This window comes from Maniola jurtina, chromosome 20 (genome assembly GCF_905333055.1).
Source record: "Maniola jurtina chromosome 20, ilManJurt1.1, whole genome shotgun sequence".
Classification (NCBI taxonomy): domain Eukaryota; kingdom Metazoa; phylum Arthropoda; class Insecta; order Lepidoptera; family Nymphalidae; genus Maniola; species Maniola jurtina.
The window spans coordinates 7,709,788-7,728,602 of NC_060048.1; the positions used below are offsets into that span (position 1 = coordinate 7,709,788).

Here is an 18,815-nt window from a genome sequence, read left to right on the forward strand (position 1 = left end):
GATTATTATGTAATTTATTTTTAATTTATTTTTGCAGGATTAGAAAGGCCAACTGTATCACACTTGTTACAAGCCGCTCATCTAACTTGGCAACAACTAATCAGAGGAATCTCGAGTACAACAGCGTTACTGAGTAGTTTTTCAGACGTTTATATAAAGCCAAGAAGTGGAAGTGACTTCACTTCGTCTGTTAGCATGTCTCTAGCTGAAATGAAAAATACCATGTTGAAAGCTTTAGAATTAGAGCTAGGAACAGAAGAATACGAACCTGTCGTTTCTAATGACGTTAGTCATACATTATCTGTTAAAGGATTGTGTACTAATTCGTCACATGAAATCGCTAAACAAATAACGCATCTAATCTTAAAACAGACAACAGATTCTGACATGTCTTCGGAAAGTGCTACTCACGCTTTATTTTCTGTTCTAACTTCTTATCAAAAATGTCCTCCAGAGCTATTGAACATGTTTCATTGCATAATTAAAGCAGGTGTGAAACTAAACAATACAAATAAAATCAAAGCATTTACGCATCAGTTAAATGATAAGGCGTTTGAACATTTAAAAAGCAACGAAAAAATAAATGGATACAAAAGGTTCTTCACTGAAGCCTATCAATTGAATACTGAGAAGGTGTCTAGTATTAATACGGAGTTTGCTCTTTTATACATTGAGTTGCAGAACATTCTGTTCCAATTATGCATAGGGGAAAATAATTTTTCTGCAATGCACTACGCAAAGGCAGTATGTGAAGGAAAACTTATAGATGAGTTTATAGAATATCCCATTTTAAGAAATTGTAGAATCTACCTTGAAATTATTGACCGCTATATCAAGCAAACGTTAAAATCGGCCGAAACATGCTTGAATGACGATTTATTATGTCTCGTTATACAGCTACTAAATTGGCGCGGAAGATTTATAAAAGTTTGTGATTTGCCAATATTTGAAAAGTCAAAAAATAAAAGGGCTCCAATTTTAAAAGAAGAAATCATTCCTTTATTGAATGTGCACAGAAAATGGGTCCAAAAATATTTACTCGGTGAATTGTTCAAACTACCATCGAATCAGGACGAGTTGAAAACATTCGCCAAAGAAATAAAATCTTTGATGTTAAATACTGAGAAAGATAATTCAAAAATTGCCAAAGTTGGCAAAAAACTTCGCAAATGTTACGGACAGCCGAAATTGTATCAAAATCAAAATGAACACGACTTGTCTACAGCGAGAACCGAATTATACAACAAAATAAATTTAGAAATGAATGAAAGCATAGATCGACAACTTTATAAAGTTTCTATAGAACCCAGTTATTTATCAGACATCACACTAGCTTTAGATGTACCAGATAAAGAAATCATTAAAGATATTGAGGATACTCTGGAAAAACTTATAAAAAATACATCAGATACTGCTAAATTGAGAACACAGTTGAAATTGCTTCCCATAAACTTATATGTGATACAAAGGATAATAAATATTTTGCAGCCATATCTTCTTGAAGTTATGAATAAAATATCAGATAGCGAATTCAGTTTGGAAATAGATCCAAAAAGTACTAACTGTGTTGACATTTTGACAAGTTTGATTCAAACTGCTAACATTATGAAGGGGTTCCCTGCAGCACTTCTGGATGAGTTAAAGATGATCCAAAAATGTCTAGAAAGCAATCCCGATGTCCCCTCACAAAGGTATATTTTCTTCCTCCCGAATTTAGCAACATAGTTCAAGTATTTTATTTGATACATTAAAATTTTAACTTTTTCAGGCTTTCATCTCTACCAGTTATGTTCTGGACAAATCTCTATAACATGCTTACTAGTTCTCCAGTTACATATCCAATGCCGTTTCTGAGTCAAAATTCCCTACAAAACTCTGAGCAAGTTATAGAAACGATTCCAGCCAATAGCAAGAGAATGTCAACTAATATGCCGCTAATGTCTTATTACCTTCAGAATTTGACTACATTTTCGGATCAATCAAGTAAGTAAAATTCATCTATACGTTTTCATAATGTGTCTCCATTACTAGTCTTAATGTGCTTTTTAACATTGCAGGTGCTCATCCAGTTTTGTCTTACGAAAAATTACCTATAAAAGATCGTGTGGAATATTCTATGCAGTTAGAGGCGATATTGAATACTTTATGGAAAAACATTGGTACTTTGGACTCAACGGCCGCGTTGAAACTGTAAGTTACAACCTATTTGATGAATAATGATTTGAAAAAAATTAAATGTCGTAGTTACTTACTTAAAGGTTAATTTTTGTTACAGGAAATCAGATGCTAATTTCCAGCAGCAAAAATATATTCAGCTTTTAAACTATTTACATTACACTATCTCGGACGAAGGTAGCGTTAGTAAAAATTCAACGAAATCTTATGAAGGGATAACACAAACTTTGCAAGTACACTTTAAAGACGATAAACATTTCATTGATCTGTTTAGCAAAGCAAGCGACGTACATGATAAACTAGCAAATGCTGTTTTGCAAAATTTAATTGATACTCCCTCAAAAACAAAAGTAAAAATTTTGACTTCAGAGCTGTCCCTATTGACGAGTTTTATACTCCTTCGAGTAATGGCAGAATTAAGTCCGATTGACCATGTGGAAAAATACCGACTCAAAGTACAATATATAGAAGAAGATATCAATATGTTCAATAAGTTGTTGAGCGCATATTACGTACACGGCGTTATATCTGGCACTATAAGCGAAAACAGAAACATTGAAAAGCCATCTCAAGTGGCTACAGATTTTTACAAAGAGGGAACCGAAAATCGGGAGAAGTTAAAAAAGGTGCATCCGTACTGCAAAGTTATTATGGAATTAAAAGAGAAGACAGCACAGAAAGTCCATAAATACGCATCTGGTAATACTTTTAGACCCATAGAACCATCCTATGGGAACTTTGTCAAGGTAAGATTGATTTTTGACACGTAATTCCAAATCACTCGTGTTGGGATAACCTTTCAAGCTCAATACTTTGTTACTAGTTTCTTTCCTATATTGACTATTTTGCTTTTCTCTGAAAAAAGTTTTTTGTTTACAGGACTGCATGCATTTCACAAAATCTGTTCTATCTGAGAGAACAATAACAACCATTTCTTCAAACCTTATTTCAACTGCAAATAAATTGTATGAAATCATAGAAACAAATACTCGTGACAAAACAGTACTAGAACAAGCACAGACTGTGATAAAGGAGACTTCTTCGTGGATGTATTCAGTAAAAGCATTTACCAAAAAAGTGGAGAGTGCTTATTCTGTGGCGTTCCCCGATCTAGCTAAGCCTCTACTAAGCTCATTATCCCAAATTGTGTACAGCGTATCTTCAATGACTGATTTACTAAGACAGCTTATCGCGAAAATAGAACATGGGCCAGTTCTGCAAAATGCTCTGGCTTCTTTACTAGAATACCCTAATGCTATCCCCAATAAAGATGCAAGAGAAAAGCACCTCAATAGATTTGTTTCGGCGAACTTCATGCAACTATTGAATAAAAACCCAACCGCAGCGAATGAAGATATCTTCCAAGCAGAAAGGAAATGCTTAGAGTAAGTTTGCTTTTAGTTACCCTCATTCTTAAAGGTCCTTTGATTTGTTGTTGTGTTTGGTGTGGGTAGTTTCATAAAATCTTTTTGCAGGGTATTAAAAATGAACTTATCCGAAATCAGTATGAGCTGCATGGCATCAGAACGGATTGATGAGGTTACAACAAACGCTGTATTGACCACATTCAACGCGCTTACCAAAGCTTGGGAGAAGCAGAGACAAGACATTGAAAAGAAGAAACAAGATGATGAGGCTTTATATGTTACCAAGTAAGTTGCAAATAAACTGTTTTTGTAATTATCAGGAATTGTCTGCATCCTTTTTCAAAGCAAGAGCATCTTCTAGGCAAGCATGTTCAAACTTATAGTCGCTTTTCATCAGGCATGACGGTATAAAAGAGCAAGCAAAATTAGAAATGATTTCAAGTTTCTATTCATCTATCAAAATCATAAACTTTGGACTCAATTTCAGTACACTTTTAAGCTCATTTGTATTAAGTGGCTCAAAACGTCCAGATTAAAAAGAATTTTTTTTTTTGATCAGAAGTATAATCAAACCATTTTGTTCGCCAGCTACTCAATTTTAGTTTATGACCTCTCATAAAATTTTACAGGTCAAAATGCGAAGACGAAGATGAGGAAGCCATCGCGTATGAAGAAATAACGGAAATGTTCCCATCTTACTCTGAATCAGATTTCGGAGAGTTTAAGCCACCAACACTCGAACAGAGGAAAATTAAAGCACCTACAGAAAAACCGAAACACTTGATCACCCCTGATGACGTGTCTCTCATTTACAAGTGGCATTCCAACTTTGTTCGTAACACGACCAGGGCTGAATGGTTACCCAGCCCAAAGAAGTTGGTAGGGTGTGATGTACTCAGCCCGTTGTTGCTGCGGTATCCAACATTTAGCAGTGTAATCCAGGAGGCTTGGGAAGCTTTGGACGCCGACTTTGAGGGCAGAATATCACCGAGCTTTCTGGTTATAGTCTCGCATATAAAGGAGAAAGTGGATGGCAATGGTGAGTACTTTCCCCCTATTTTGTACAGCTCCTGGGTGCTTGCTACATCATCAGATCAAGATGATGCTTGCACTGACAATTTTGTATGATCACAAGTCATATCAATTCAACTCATACTTTTCTTGATCTTCTACATAACTGCCATACCCTCCCAGATTAGCTGGTTTCTATCTGAGACTAGTATATTTATTTACTACCAGTTGAGATTGCAGTCAAAAACAGACAGACAGACAGACGTGACGAATCTATAAGGGTTCCGTTTTTTGCCCTTTGGCTACGGAACCCTAAAAAAAGATCAACTTATGAGTCCATCATAATATTATGGGGAAAACTGGAACAATCCAACAATGAAGGTGTGCCTATCCTTTATTGTATCTGCTAGCTTTTCACTACCCATCTGTTTTACTGTTTTTGAGGAAAGATAAAGAGATCTAGAAAAGGGCATGCTACTTTTTGACTTCTCACGTGAGTCTTAAAAAACTCAAATCCACGTGGATGAAATCGCAAGCATCATCTATTTGGTACAGAGATAGCTTGCATCGCGAAGACGGCCACTTTTTAGGCTACTTTTTATCCCAGAAAATCAAAGAGTTCCCACAGTATTTTTAAAATCTAAATTAAACCTAGTTTGAAATAAAATACAATATACTTGCTTACCCAATGTTTTTCTATCACACAGATGCAACAAATCAGAAACCAGATTTCTACCATTCCCCATGGGTTTCTGAGACAAGAGAATGTGTCCCATTATTACATAAAGTCAAGGAGAGTACTAATGCAATGCTTGAACAGTGGCCTGATTTCCCTACACTTAAAGAGGTAAGAACTATGAATAGATGCTATTAAAGCTTTGCACTATCAATAAACTCAATCCATTACCCATCATGCGTCCATTGCTGGACATAGTAGTAGGCCATCTCTAAAGCGCAGCACCACATACAGTCTTCCGTCTTACTCATCCGCTTTCCACCACCTTTAGATCGTCAAACTATTGGCTCGAGGTCGTACTTAGGTTGAAATCTATAGAATGTACTTTGACTTTGCTCAGACTTAAAACTGTTAAAACGAGACAGCGTTATATCGTCGATATAAATCTATCCCGTTTTAGCCGAAACTTAAGTCTAAGCAGATAGATTTCAACCTTAGACTACGCTTGCCAGTACGTACTTTCCAGTCTAAAGCTCCAGCAGAGGGCTTTTTTTAACCCCCGACCCAAAAAGAGGGGTGTGATAAGTTTGACGTGTGTATCTGTGTATCTGTCTGTGGCATCGTAGCGTCTAAACGAATGGACCAATTTTAATTTAGTTTTTTTTGTTTGAAAGGTGGCTTGATCGAGAGTGTTCTTAGCTATAATCCAAAAAAATTGGTTCATCCATTTAAAAGTTATCAGCTCTTTTCTAGTTTTCTTGTAGAAAAGAAGGTTAACTAACCGTTAGGTTCATAATGTTATATCAATTGACAAATGTCAAGCTGTCGAGATGGACGTTGCCTAGATACATAATTATTTATTTGAAAAAGGATGTTTTGGAAAACTCATATACTTTGGATAGCTATAATCCTAGAAAATCAGTTCAGAAGTTTGAAAGTTAGCAGCTCTTTTCTAGTTACTGTAACCTTCACTTGTCGGGGGTGTTATAAATTTTTAATTTACACTTGTTATATATACAGATTTAGTTAATTTATTCAAAAAATATTTTCAGATTTTAATAATAGTGGACAGGATACTTAGCTTCCCAATCACTAGCCCTGTGTCCCGGTTTTTGACGGGCCTGGAATTACTCCGGGATAAAATCGAAGAATGGAACAAGAACGCCCACAAGGGAAACAATATGATAGACATTTCTCTAGCCGTAGGCCAGCAAATTATTAACTGGAGAAAATTAGAAATGAACAATTGGAAAGAGTGCCTTAATAATTTGTATCAAAGGTAATAATATTTTATTTTAATAATCTTGAGATGTATTCGCACCTGTGTACGCGCACGAACCGTGCACATAACGCGCGTCAAACGCCTATGGACGCATCGATAGTCGTGTTCGTTTGCTTTTTTTTTGCGCAATTGATAAAATTAGTTTTACGCGTGCGTCCTTACAAGGGACTTAGTGCTTCTAGTTTAAAAACTGGCCAGGTGCGAGTCAGACTCGCACACCGAGGGTTCCGTACTCGGGTATTTTTTCCGACATTTTGCACGTTAAATCAAAAACTAAAACAAAGAAATAAATTACAGGTAAAGCTCTTTCATGTGATATCCCACTTTGTATAGTTAGTTTAGTTATCTTACTTTGAAAATTTAAAAACATTTTATTTTTGTGATGTAACTACAAATTAACGGTTTTCGGATTTATTCCTATACTTGTGCTATAAGACCTACCAAACTACCTTTCATGATTCTAGGTCAATGGGATGTAACCTATAGGTTTTCTTGACAGACACGACAGACAACAAAGTGATCCTATAAGGGTTCCGTTTTTACTTTTGAGGTACGGAACCCTAAAAAACATTGATTGTTTGTGAAATATCCCAATTAAACAAAATATTATTCCTACAAAATAAGATTTATATGTATTTTGTTTTGTTGTATTAGAAAACAGTCGGAGGCCCACAAATACTGGTTCTACATGTATGGAGCAGTAAACTCCTACTTGGAACCAAATCAAGACGAACTGGTATCGTCGTCGAGGATCATCTCAGTGCTAAAAGACTTCATGGAAACATCCAATCTCGCTGAGTTTGAAGTCAGGCTGGACATAGTTTATGTGTACCATTGTCACTTGGTACATTTGGAACGTAGTGAGAGACGAGGTAAGTTTGTAGGGTAGATATGCTTTTTACATTTTTAGAATATATAAAACACATAAAGATTTTACCTATGTCCTTCTAGACTTTGAAACTATAATGTGCCCCAAACCGTTTTCATTAGAAAGGCAATAATGCGAAGATGGTTTTTTAAAACAATGAATTAGGCACATTGTTTTTTTAGCGTAGTAGCACACGCCACCATATTATGTGGTATAATTTTTTCATCTTTTTCTTTTGTTATAAATTATAATTTAATTCAATATTCATGAATCCATGACTCAAGTCAATGTAAGAGAATAATTTTATTATTATTATTATTCAACTTAATACAATAAGTCTTTTTAGATGAGCTTATATCCATACTATGGAACACATATAATTACTACGCACAATTTTCGCCGCAAGTGGCTGCCCAAATTAAAGAGAAGCGAGCGCCTATAGAGAAGAAGTTAAAGGATTTCGTCAAGATTTGCACCTGGGACCGCGACCTTAGCTACTGGAGTGTCAAGGACACAGTAGAAAAGGCTCATAAGGCCCTTCACAAGCATACAAAAGAGTTTGAGGTTTGTTTGCCAAAATATTTTTATATTTTATCTTCTTTGACAGGACTATATTTTTCTGGCTTTTTTCTACTCAAATGCACTGATCTTGTATTTTTTACCTCACAAATTCAATAAAATAAGTATTATTTTTTTATTGAGTAAAATAACAAATTCAAAAATGGAAGTGCTCATAGCCAGCCACAAGCAGTCCTTCGATTGTGAAAGAAAGTGTCTAGACTTCTACTTCTACTTATATAAGGATAACTGCCCCATAGCAATGTTGTATTCTAAATTGAGCCTTGTCAATTTGCGTTAAGGTACAAATTTTATAAGCTAATAACTTGCGGTTTCAATATTTTTGTTTTTAAACGATCACTTGTGGCTTGATATTTTTGTGTGCGCTTGTGGCCGTCTAGGCGAATTTTTAAAGGGTGTCTAATAGATTATTATTTGGAATGTCCTCAGAAAGTCCTAAAGGAAAGTGTAGTGAACTATCTAGTGGACAATTCGAGTGAAGTCGGGGCAGATCACGTGGGCATATGGGACCGCCCGAAGAGAGCCACTAGTGCCAACGTCCCTACTGGCGGCGCCTATATGATTGATCCCCAAATACATATTGTATTGGCTCGGAATATTAAGGTAAGCTTATATAATATTATGTATAAAGATTAAAAGGCTTTATATAGCAAATCTAAAATTGTAGTAGGTACATTTCGTATCGTAATTTTGTTTCTTAAATAAACTATTCAGGACCGATTCTTCAATCGTTGAATAACTTTTATCTGAGGTCTGATATCTTTTACTTACTTGCTCCTCAGAAATACACTGACCAAACAGAACAGCCATGCCCAATAATATCAGACGTCAGTCTTTTATCCAAGATACCAAGCTTGCTGAACAAAGCCAAGACGTTATGCAAAGATACCATCACAAATACTGGATACCCTTCTTTGGTGCAAGCATTGGATGATTTTGTTACACTGGTAATCGAGAGTAGTGCACATTTAGGATCTTTAGAGGTAAGATTTATAGAAATAATCAATTAGTAATGTGGGCATGATTGTAGCACCATCCCTTTTAGGTTCTAGAGGTTCCAAAAATGCTAGTAAAAATGGTTCTACTTTGATGGTATAAAAACTTTTAAATTGACTTATCTGACTGCAGTGACTTTCTCTTTTATGGAAAAACCTCAACTTAACCTTTTAATTTGTACAACTGCTGTTTAGTGTAAATTTTTATGTTTTAATTTGCTAATCGCCTGAATAAATCTTTATATTATGCTCTTTAGAAGTTTAGTGCATCACTGTGCTATAGCGAGAATATTATTTGGCATCGACATACCAAAATCGGAATATCAATATTATAATTTAAAGATTTAAGGATAAGTTGTGGATTGACTGTTAATAAGCCAGAAACACATGAATATTATGATAGAAATAATCAACAGCTTGTAATACTTTATCCTAAGTTAATCACACTAATATTAAAGGCGAAAGTTTGTGTGTATGCGTGTGTGTGTGTGTGTGTATGTTTGTTACTCCTTCACGCAAAAATTACTAGACGGATTTGGAATGAAAATAGATAATATCCTGGATTAGCACATAGGCTACTTTTTATCCCGGAAATTCAAAGAGTTCCCACGGGATTTCGAAAAACCTAAATCCACGCGGGCGAAGTCGCGGGCATCGGATAATAATTATGTAATCGGTTTCATAAGGTTGACGCAACAGCAGCCAAAGAGAAGCAAACGTCCCAAGCGAAGAACATCGTCCAACAAAAGCGCAAAGCCCTCGCAGACTTATTCAAGTACCTCAGCAAAATGGGCCTCAACTATCGAACCGGATTAGTTATACTATCTGCCTCTGAAGAGCTGTACGACTTTACAATACCGCCAGTTGACTTGGACGCGGCTATGAAGTATTTGAAGAGCAGGTTTGTCCAGAAACAAACATCTATTCGTTTTCTCTACTTTGTGATTAAGATAAATACGCGTCAAGAGTTTAACTTTTACTAATTTTCATATAAAATGTACCTAATTATTTTTAAAAATCAACCATAAAATGTTTCCGAAGTCTTGATAAGTTTTCCAATCTATCCAAACTTACTTAACTTACAAATTAACGGCCGTATTCACAATCATTACTATGAGGTCTCTCAGTGCGCGTGAACGCATAGTGTAGGTTCCACCAATCACATCATTGTAAATTGACGTGACACAGTCATCTGATTGGTGGAACTGACACTGTGCGTTCGAGCGTACTGTGAGATGTCATAGTAATGTTTGTGAATACGGGTATAATTTTCTAGATTTTGATAGACTATGAGGTGTATGTCATAGACCGAGACCAATAGAGTGTATTTTAACTCTGCTCTGACTTTACTTAGAATTTAAACGAGAAGGAGTCTTTGATATAAAAGATGAGACAGAAAACCTGAGTCGTTCTGTGTGGATGTAACTGACGTCATGACAAATCCAATATATGGATACGACAGTAAAAATACGTTAAGAAAGAAATTGACATTTATAATAATTCGTAAAATGGTTTAGCTTCTGAGATTTTTCGTTTTAAACTTTGCAATTGAGTTTTAATTTTTGATCTTTATCTTATTATAAAATTATGTATCAGATTTTCAAATGGGCAGTATGTTTTCAGACGGTGCGACCCTACACTAACACTTCTATGGTCCGGCTGTGAGAAATATTTCCAGAAGAATATTGCTCGGCATAGGTTGTTTAGCACTGCGTTACAGACACCACACAGTGATCTGGGCATGCAAAACATTGAACGGTGCAAAGGTTTTGCTGCACAATTACTGGTAGGTTTTTAAGTTTTAGAGTTCATTTTCATTGGTCGGTAATTCGGTTGATACATGAAATGGTACACTGTAGACATACCAATGAAATTCACTAGTATCACACTGAAACACAATTATTTCAGCTTATATTAACTGATAATTTTTGTATATTTACAATTCTTAGCTCAATCCTCGATGAAAGTCAAAGTGATAGGTGCGGGGATGACCAAGGCCGAGTTCTGAAATAAATCTGACTTGACAAGAATACAAGAAATCGCGCAAATCTCGAATAAAATGTTTTCTATCGACCAATGAAAAATTATATAACAGTTTGAAAATTGTATAAGACAGAATTGGTGTTAATTATGTCCTATTATTTTTATTTTTTTCTCAGAAAATCACAAATACTCAAAAGAAGTCCATATCCAAATACGCAAGAAACATTTACGACTTACGCCAAGTGACCACAAATCTAACTAATGCTCTTGAAGCTGACATTAGCGACACTAATATTTCAACTATTAAAGAAAAGCTTGATATTTTAATGGAATGTTACGCCCATACCAGCATTCTATTAGATCAACTTAGTATCGTACTCAAATCTATACCAGAAGATGCTCTGAATACTGATTCCATACCAGAATTCGATCTAGTATTATCAGATTCACCTTTGGCACGTTGTTTCCTAAACAGTGATGAATGGCGCGAACTTTATAACAAAATAAAAGCCATTATATCAGTCGTAGATAAGCAAAAGGCAGCATTACAAAAACTTGCCAATTCATCACCTAAACATATAGGTGAAATGAACAATTTACCAAACGTTTCTCAAAGTCATATCGACGTAACTAGCGATGCTAAACGAAATTTGCACGACCTGATTGAGAAAATCGGAGGTATTTTACAGGAATATCAATTCAAATTTAGGACAAATATCGTTGAAGATTTTAACCCCCAACACCCAGTTTTAAGATGTGTTGAAAATTTGATCCAATATTTGAAAAACACAACTAAAGAACTTGATAAGTTGGATGAAGTTAAAGACCAAGAAATGAACGAAGATTCGTCTGACGCACTAATCGCACAAACAGAGGATATTGTAGCGACAATGTTGCTTATAATTCAATCGTTATACAAAAAACATTTACCAATCGATAAAAGTACAGACAACATCGATGTTTTGAATGCAATCGATGAAATTATCGATGAAGGTAACAAGGAAAAAGAGGAATCGAAAGAAATATTAGAAGACAAGCATTTAAAAGAATTGTTGCAAGAAAAGTTATCGATTGACTCTAAATTGTTGCAGCTTGATACTCTGATAAGCAAAATTCGTTCTTTATTAGGCAACTATGTGCAATGTATCGCAACAAGAACTGACACAGAGAATATAAAAAATGCAGTAATAAGATTGGTGCCAATATTGGAACAAACTGTGTTGTTTGTCCAATACTTTTTGTCACAGAAAGTAGCGGTGCACAGAATTTCTTGTAAGATGCTTTCAGTTTTGTTGAAGATATTTTCGGATTTGGCCACTAAAGGGTATGTTAACATAGAACTCATATATTTTTAACTAAACCTAAAAGCCGCTATAGTAAAAATTCTAATATCTTGATGCGTAAAAAGTATTCTGGAGTCATTCAAAAAAGGCAGAGATATTTGTATAGGTATATGGTTGTACTTATCTTACCTGACTGACTGACACCCCAATACGCAACGGGTTAGATAGACCTGCCGTTGTTCCTCAATTCAAGCCAACAAATATACAGATCGATAAAATCATGCACTTCAGGTTCAGTGTCAGAGGCTTTACTTGACACTAACTCTACTGTAACAATTCCTTCCTTGTAACTTTAATACAAATAAGAAAATGCATAAAGAAGAAAGAAAAAAAATGCATTTATTTGTTGTTGGTGTAACAGATAAAAACAAAGCATACAAATGTGCATTTTCATCTGTGACACCACCCCATATGGGTGTACAGCTCTATAGCTTACTTTCTGATTTTTTCAAATCATATAAACTCAAATTTCTCAATGTTACAATCATATATTACAGTATATTTTCAAACTTATTTAGATTTTGCAAGCCCTCCGGGTTGGATACGGAAGAAGGCGAGGGTGACGGTGGTCCCGGAAAGCTTTCTAGTGGAATGGGGCTTGGTGAAGGAGAAGGACAAAAAGATGTTTCAGACAGGATTGAGAATCAGGTACAAGCTATTAACATGTGTTATATTAAGTTTAAATATTCTAAGAATTTTGATGAAATTGTTATCCTACAAAATTCTAAAGCTAAAAAGAGGTATTCGCACTAGACGGACAGACTTCTGTCTGTTTTATGCGAGTATGTGTGAAATAATTCTATTGATCAAATAATCTAGCGTGTATCCTTCTGAAATACAGACTTTAAAGAAAAAGTGCTTGTTATAACATCTACTGCTGAGCTGGGTTTTTCAGTCATTTTTTATTGATTAATCTTCATGAATCAATCGATTTTTGTAGGATCAACTAGACGATGCACATCGTCCTGGTGAAGAGAAGAATGAAGAAGATAGAGATTGCAAAGAAGAAGAAAAGGGAGTTAATATGACTGATGATTTTGACTCCCATCTCCAAGATGTTGAACGGAAAGGTAAAACGGATTCAGATTTAAATAGCAGTATTTTAAATATTTTTACTTTTCATTTATTTCTTGATAATTTATATAATATCTATCCTTCCTAAATGGAAAAATGTTAAAGTCTGCACGACTTTTATAACGTTATCGTATTACAAAGAAAATTATAACATTACAGAAGGAGATGAATCGGATCAAGATAATGAAGATGATGATCCAGATAAGCAAATGGGTGAAACTGACAATGCTGCTGAAAAGTATGTATAGAACTCTCTCTTTTCTCAGAAAATCTTTAGGGGATATAATTTTTTACTTTGGTTCTAAATTCTAAATCGCTGTGGGATAGTTTTCTAAACAGAACACTTATTGTGAAAAAGACGGCTATACTTTATAGGTCTATATAACCCTATCGTTAACTTTACAGACTAGATCAACAAATATGGGGCTCCGAGGACGAAGATGATTTAGAGGAAGAGTCTGGTCAGAAAGAGAAGGAAGAGCATGGCAAGGGCGAAAGCACGGGCGAGAAAGAGAAGGCTGCCAAAGAACAAGAACAGGGTCAGGACGATGGTACAGAGGGCAAGGAGAAACAAAAGAAGAAAGATGTCAATGAATTGAACGAACCTGAAGTTGATGATGACCATGTAAGATCGAGAACTGCAATAACCTTAATGAATAAATTAGTTTTATTACATTAATTTTAGTTATTTAAAGAACCTAAGATTAATATAAAACAAGAGGTTTTTACTGATTGTACTGATGTTTGATTGCTATGTATACTAACATAAAAAATAATTCCAGATCGATCCATACCACGGTAACCAACAACAGTTGCCGGAACCAGAAGATTTTGAACTTCCCGATAATATGGAGATCGATGGCGAAGAAGGAGATGATGATAAGGTAAAAAAGGTGTTTAAGTCTAATCACAATTCATATCAGACTAACAATCATCTGGTTGATGAAATCACTCATCTCAAGCTTCAATATAGATATCTATATTTATAATATTGTTATATCTAGTTCTATCTGTTTTAATATAGGATGGCGAAACCGAAACTGAAAATCCGTTTGAAATAGATGCAATGAAAGAAGCTATTCAAGAGGAGGAAGATAAATCTAAGGAAAAAGAGGAAAAGGATAATAAAAATGGTCTAGATGTTTCTAGTGACGAAGAAGAGGGAGAAGATAAAGGAGATGTAAATGACGAACAGGTAAATTCTTAAATAGGTAATTCATGATAGATGATTTACAAATTTAGTAAGAAATTAAAAATTCAAAGGTTGAGTAGCTTTTAAATGATAACAAGATAATTTAAAAAAAAAACTAAATTATTTACAGAACAATGAAGATGCTGAGCACAAAGAAGGTGACAATGAAAATGAATGCAAAGAAAATCAAGATGACACTCCTAATGAAGAAAAAGATGATCCAAACGCTCAACCAGACCTAGATAATCCAGAAACAGATAATCGTGAACCTGAATTACAGGAAGAAAATGATTCAAAAGAAGACGAAAACCTGCCAAAGAACGAAGATAAAATAAACGAAGAGGAAAAAATACAGGAAAAGGAACACGAAGCTAATCCTCAGGCAAATCCTTCCAACAATGATCCGACGGCAGAGGAGAAAGTGGAAAATGCTGACATGGAGAGAGGCACTAATGATAATGTTCAGACGAACACAGAACAGGCTCAGGATGACGAAGCTGAACCTTTCGTAAGTAATTATAATCACGCAAACTAATTAAATTTTATATTAGTAAATCTGTCTAAGATATTCATCTAAGAGAACTAGATAGTAAGGGCCCTTTCAGAGGATGAATAATAAATATTCATACTATAATCCCTGTTAATAGTAATATAAATGTGAAAGTTTGTCTGTGTTTGTATATCTGTTAGCTTTTCACGGTCAATCCGTTTAACCTATTTTGACAAGCAAAGCAATCACTTGCATCCCGGGGAAGATCATAGGGTACCTTTTAAAAATTGACTATATTAAACAAGAAAAATAAAGAATTAAGAAGCATACAAATCCATAATGTTGTATCAATATATTGATTCATTTTTTGGTTCTTTAAAAAAACCTTAAATTGAAACATTTTTTCGTTCAGGAGCAAGCGCAAGAACAAGTGGGGGAGGATATCCAATCAACTGGGAGGTCGGAATTGGATAAAAGTGAAAAAGGGCATCGCGGAAACAAGGACGCTACCAGAGCTGAGACCGCTCAAGACAAAGAACAGAAACGGTTCCAGAATAAACCTGGCAGAACTGACCATGAGCGGACTTTGGGTATTTATTGATACATTGCTTATGCCCGCGACTTGGTCCGCGTGGAGTATACAAATTTCAAACCAGATTTCCTTAGCGGATGTCTACGTCATTATAACTAGCTGCATGCCAAATCCATCCTGTAGTTTGAGCTGTGCGTTGATAGATTGGACGTTGAATTATCAAAAATTCTTTCTTAGCGGATTTCTTAGGAAATTTTCCATTAGTTTGAGCTGTATGTTGATCAGATGTTGAACTATCAAAAATCCTTCCTTAGCGGATGTCTATGTTATAATAACTATCCCAAATCCATCCTGTATATTCTATGGTATCACTAGATTTGTTTAGTGAAATGGTCTAATTGAGTTGTTGTTCAACATCTCCCGGCTTATGGCATTTCGCTGCGACATATAGATCTCACAATAGAGAGGTTCACAATCTTTCGACAGTTTACAATCTCACGAGATTGACGGCCGTATTAACAATCATTACTATGAGGTCTCTTTTTTTTTTTTTTTTTCTTCTCTCGTCTGGCTTTACACTGATTAGCCAATGTCAAGTGTGTAGTTATTCACAAGTTAGGAAAACTATATGTATAAGTATGGACTTCGTCTGTGCTGGCGCCCGCCGACATACACGCGGCGCCCCTTTAGAGCGCTTCTCAGTCAGTTCCTCGGTCAGTTCCACCACCAATAAACACCAGCGGGACACAAAAAACCAGCCACTTCTAACAAAAAAACACTCCAAAAAGTCACAACACGCGCGCCAACAAACGCCACCACAGACAAAGTCCCTATGAGGTCTCACAGTGCGCTCGAACGCGTAGTGTAGGTTCCACCAATCAGATCATTGTAAATTGACGTGATACAGTAATCTGATTGGTGGAACCTACACTGTGCATTCGAGCGCACCATGAGACCCCATAGTAACGTTTGTGAATACGGGTGTGATTCTGTTAGATTATAATCTAACGGTATTTACAATTTCACGGTGGCATATAAATAATAAATTATAATCTTCAGGTGACGTAAATGAAAGGAAACATAAGAAAGCTCACACTCTAAATGTGGAACAAGAGGAGGCGGAGAACGAAGGAGGCGACGCGGACAAGAGCCAAGACGACCAAGCGGACGCCTACCAACACGTTAAACAGGCCAAGAAAGAGGATCTACAGGTAACCAATATACTATACATTAGTACGAACTATAAAGTATATAAATGTAACTTTAAAGGGTTTAGGCCAGTAGGTAATAAATACGGCAAACAAAAAATTTTATTACTAATTTTTGTGTGGAGAGTGTGCTAAGGAACTATTTCGTCTAGTTCCCCACTCGTCATTTAACTATCTGACCGCGCGGTATCGTAAAGGTCTACACTCTTTCTTCTAAATTATTTGACGATTCAAAAGCACTTGTAAAAGTCTATCTGAATAAAAATCCTAATATATTTTATTCTATTCTCCTACGAGTACATAGTCGAAATTTCATGGATTCCCACAATGTCGCTTCATTTCAAATACGTATTGCTAGAATATAGAATGCCCTTCCGTTTTCCACGCCGCCTCCAGCTACAATATTGGGGCTTTCAAAAGAAGAGTAAATAAGCGGCGCGCAGCAACTTAGGCATCACTTACTATTTTGTATGTTTGCAGTCAGGCGCAGGCCTATATAGGCCATAAAAAAGAGTTTTTAAGTTTTGGGTTTTTATTTTAATGTAACAACCATCACCTGGAGAATGTCCATGGAAGCAAACTTTAAAATAGTGGGATTCTATGTGGAACTATGTCAAGGCAATAGCCAAAAGCTAGAGGGCATGGCAATCAAAATGCTACTGTGTTCAATCATCATCATCAGAAGCCCTCTATTTTTGTAGGTGGTTGATGCCGCTACAAAGGAACAAGCGGACCAACAGCCAACTTTGCAACAAGAAGAAGAAGAAGGGGAGAAATTGAAGGAAGACGAAGAAGTTGCGATGGATGTGGATGAAGACGATATTCAGGTGTGTAATAGCTATTTAGATAATGAATAAATAAAAAGCTGCAGTCTAATTAGGGCTTAAGGTCCACATCAAAATTACTTCAAAAGTACTTGTAAAATTTTAATTGACTAAAAAATGATTTGATTTGATTCAATTACATTAGTTATACATACCTGTTTTTCACTATTGAAATCTGAATCACCCAAAAATTTTTAATTCTGAAAACCTAGGTCGATAAGGCAGAAGAATTGAAGTCCGAGAAGAACAAAACCGGCCAGGATAAAGATCAAGACAAAACCGGTAACAAGAAGGAAGGTGGTGATGAAGCTACCGGTGAAACTGGTATTGAAGTCGAGGGTGATATTGTATTGACTACTACCGTGCCGCGAGGACGAGACACTACTTATCATACTAGGTTAGTAAAGTTAATGGTTGGAGTTCCGGTTACTTTTTTATACGTGATATATAATGTGACAAAATAAATGTGGTGACTGATAAAGCTACTGGTGAAACTGGTATTGAAATCGAGGGTGAACTGAATTGACTGCTAATATGCCGCGACAATTAAAAAAAAAAAAAATTATTTATTTGAGCCAAATAATAGTTGTACATAATTCCACTTGACGCCCTGAAACTCTCGAGTTTATATGGATGTGGCACATTTCTCTTAAATAACTGAAATATTGAACTAAAAAAACAATAGGTATACAAACCGAAACTGAAATCATAATATTCGAGTGTAAATAGGTAATTAACTTCGTTTTAGAAAACTCTCGCAATTTAGTGACATCGCACCGCGCATCCGAGCAAACTATTAGCCAACGCCAAACTGTTTAGATAGAAGTTATCATACTAGATAACGTTTAGACAGATTACGGTTAATTTTACCGGCAACAAGAAAGAAAAATCATCGTTTATCAGTAGTTTTTTACAAACTTATCCATCGAAACTCTCCCACGAGAAAATATCAAGCAACTTTCCTTATCTTTTCTTAGACTCGAAGAATCAAGCCAGCAAGTCGACGATATAACAATGGAGCAGTACTTGAGCCTCAGGCAGTGGTTGGAGCGCGGCGCGGTGGCCGGCAGCGGCGCGTCCGCGGCCGCGTGGCGCGCCGTGTGGAGCGAGTGCGCCAATGCTGCGCGTGCGCTGTGCGAGCGACTGAGGCTGGTGCTGGAGCCCACTGGACGATCGCGACGAGCCGGTGAGTGACACGGAGCTACATCTACGGCCG

At 36.0% G+C, this 18,815-nt stretch overlaps 1 protein-coding gene across 1 annotated transcript in view; it reads left to right on the plus strand.

The window, feature by feature from the left end:
* The window catches only part of LOC123875998 (midasin), a 31,073-nt gene that overhangs the window by 9,822 nt on the left and 2,436 nt on the right, over positions 1–18,815 (plus strand). The window contains exons 11-38 of the mRNA XM_045922135.1: positions 38–1,691; positions 1,769–1,983; positions 2,058–2,190; positions 2,276–2,921; positions 3,055–3,560; positions 3,651–3,827; positions 4,172–4,581; positions 5,261–5,400; positions 6,282–6,508; positions 7,166–7,383; positions 7,726–7,943; positions 8,388–8,561; positions 8,741–8,941; positions 9,640–9,854; positions 10,577–10,739; positions 11,113–12,260; positions 12,798–12,927; positions 13,220–13,349; positions 13,513–13,591; positions 13,759–13,978; positions 14,136–14,237; positions 14,378–14,548; positions 14,676–15,053; positions 15,448–15,625; positions 16,627–16,778; positions 17,477–17,602; positions 17,812–17,996; positions 18,577–18,785. Of these exons, the coding sequence (XP_045778091.1) occupies positions 38–1,691; positions 1,769–1,983; positions 2,058–2,190; positions 2,276–2,921; positions 3,055–3,560; positions 3,651–3,827; positions 4,172–4,581; positions 5,261–5,400; positions 6,282–6,508; positions 7,166–7,383; positions 7,726–7,943; positions 8,388–8,561; positions 8,741–8,941; positions 9,640–9,854; positions 10,577–10,739; positions 11,113–12,260; positions 12,798–12,927; positions 13,220–13,349; positions 13,513–13,591; positions 13,759–13,978; positions 14,136–14,237; positions 14,378–14,548; positions 14,676–15,053; positions 15,448–15,625; positions 16,627–16,778; positions 17,477–17,602; positions 17,812–17,996; positions 18,577–18,785 (8,505 nt within the window). The remainder of the gene's footprint in view (positions 1–37; positions 1,692–1,768; positions 1,984–2,057; positions 2,191–2,275; positions 2,922–3,054; positions 3,561–3,650; positions 3,828–4,171; positions 4,582–5,260; positions 5,401–6,281; positions 6,509–7,165; positions 7,384–7,725; positions 7,944–8,387; positions 8,562–8,740; positions 8,942–9,639; positions 9,855–10,576; positions 10,740–11,112; positions 12,261–12,797; positions 12,928–13,219; positions 13,350–13,512; positions 13,592–13,758; positions 13,979–14,135; positions 14,238–14,377; positions 14,549–14,675; positions 15,054–15,447; positions 15,626–16,626; positions 16,779–17,476; positions 17,603–17,811; positions 17,997–18,576; positions 18,786–18,815) is intronic.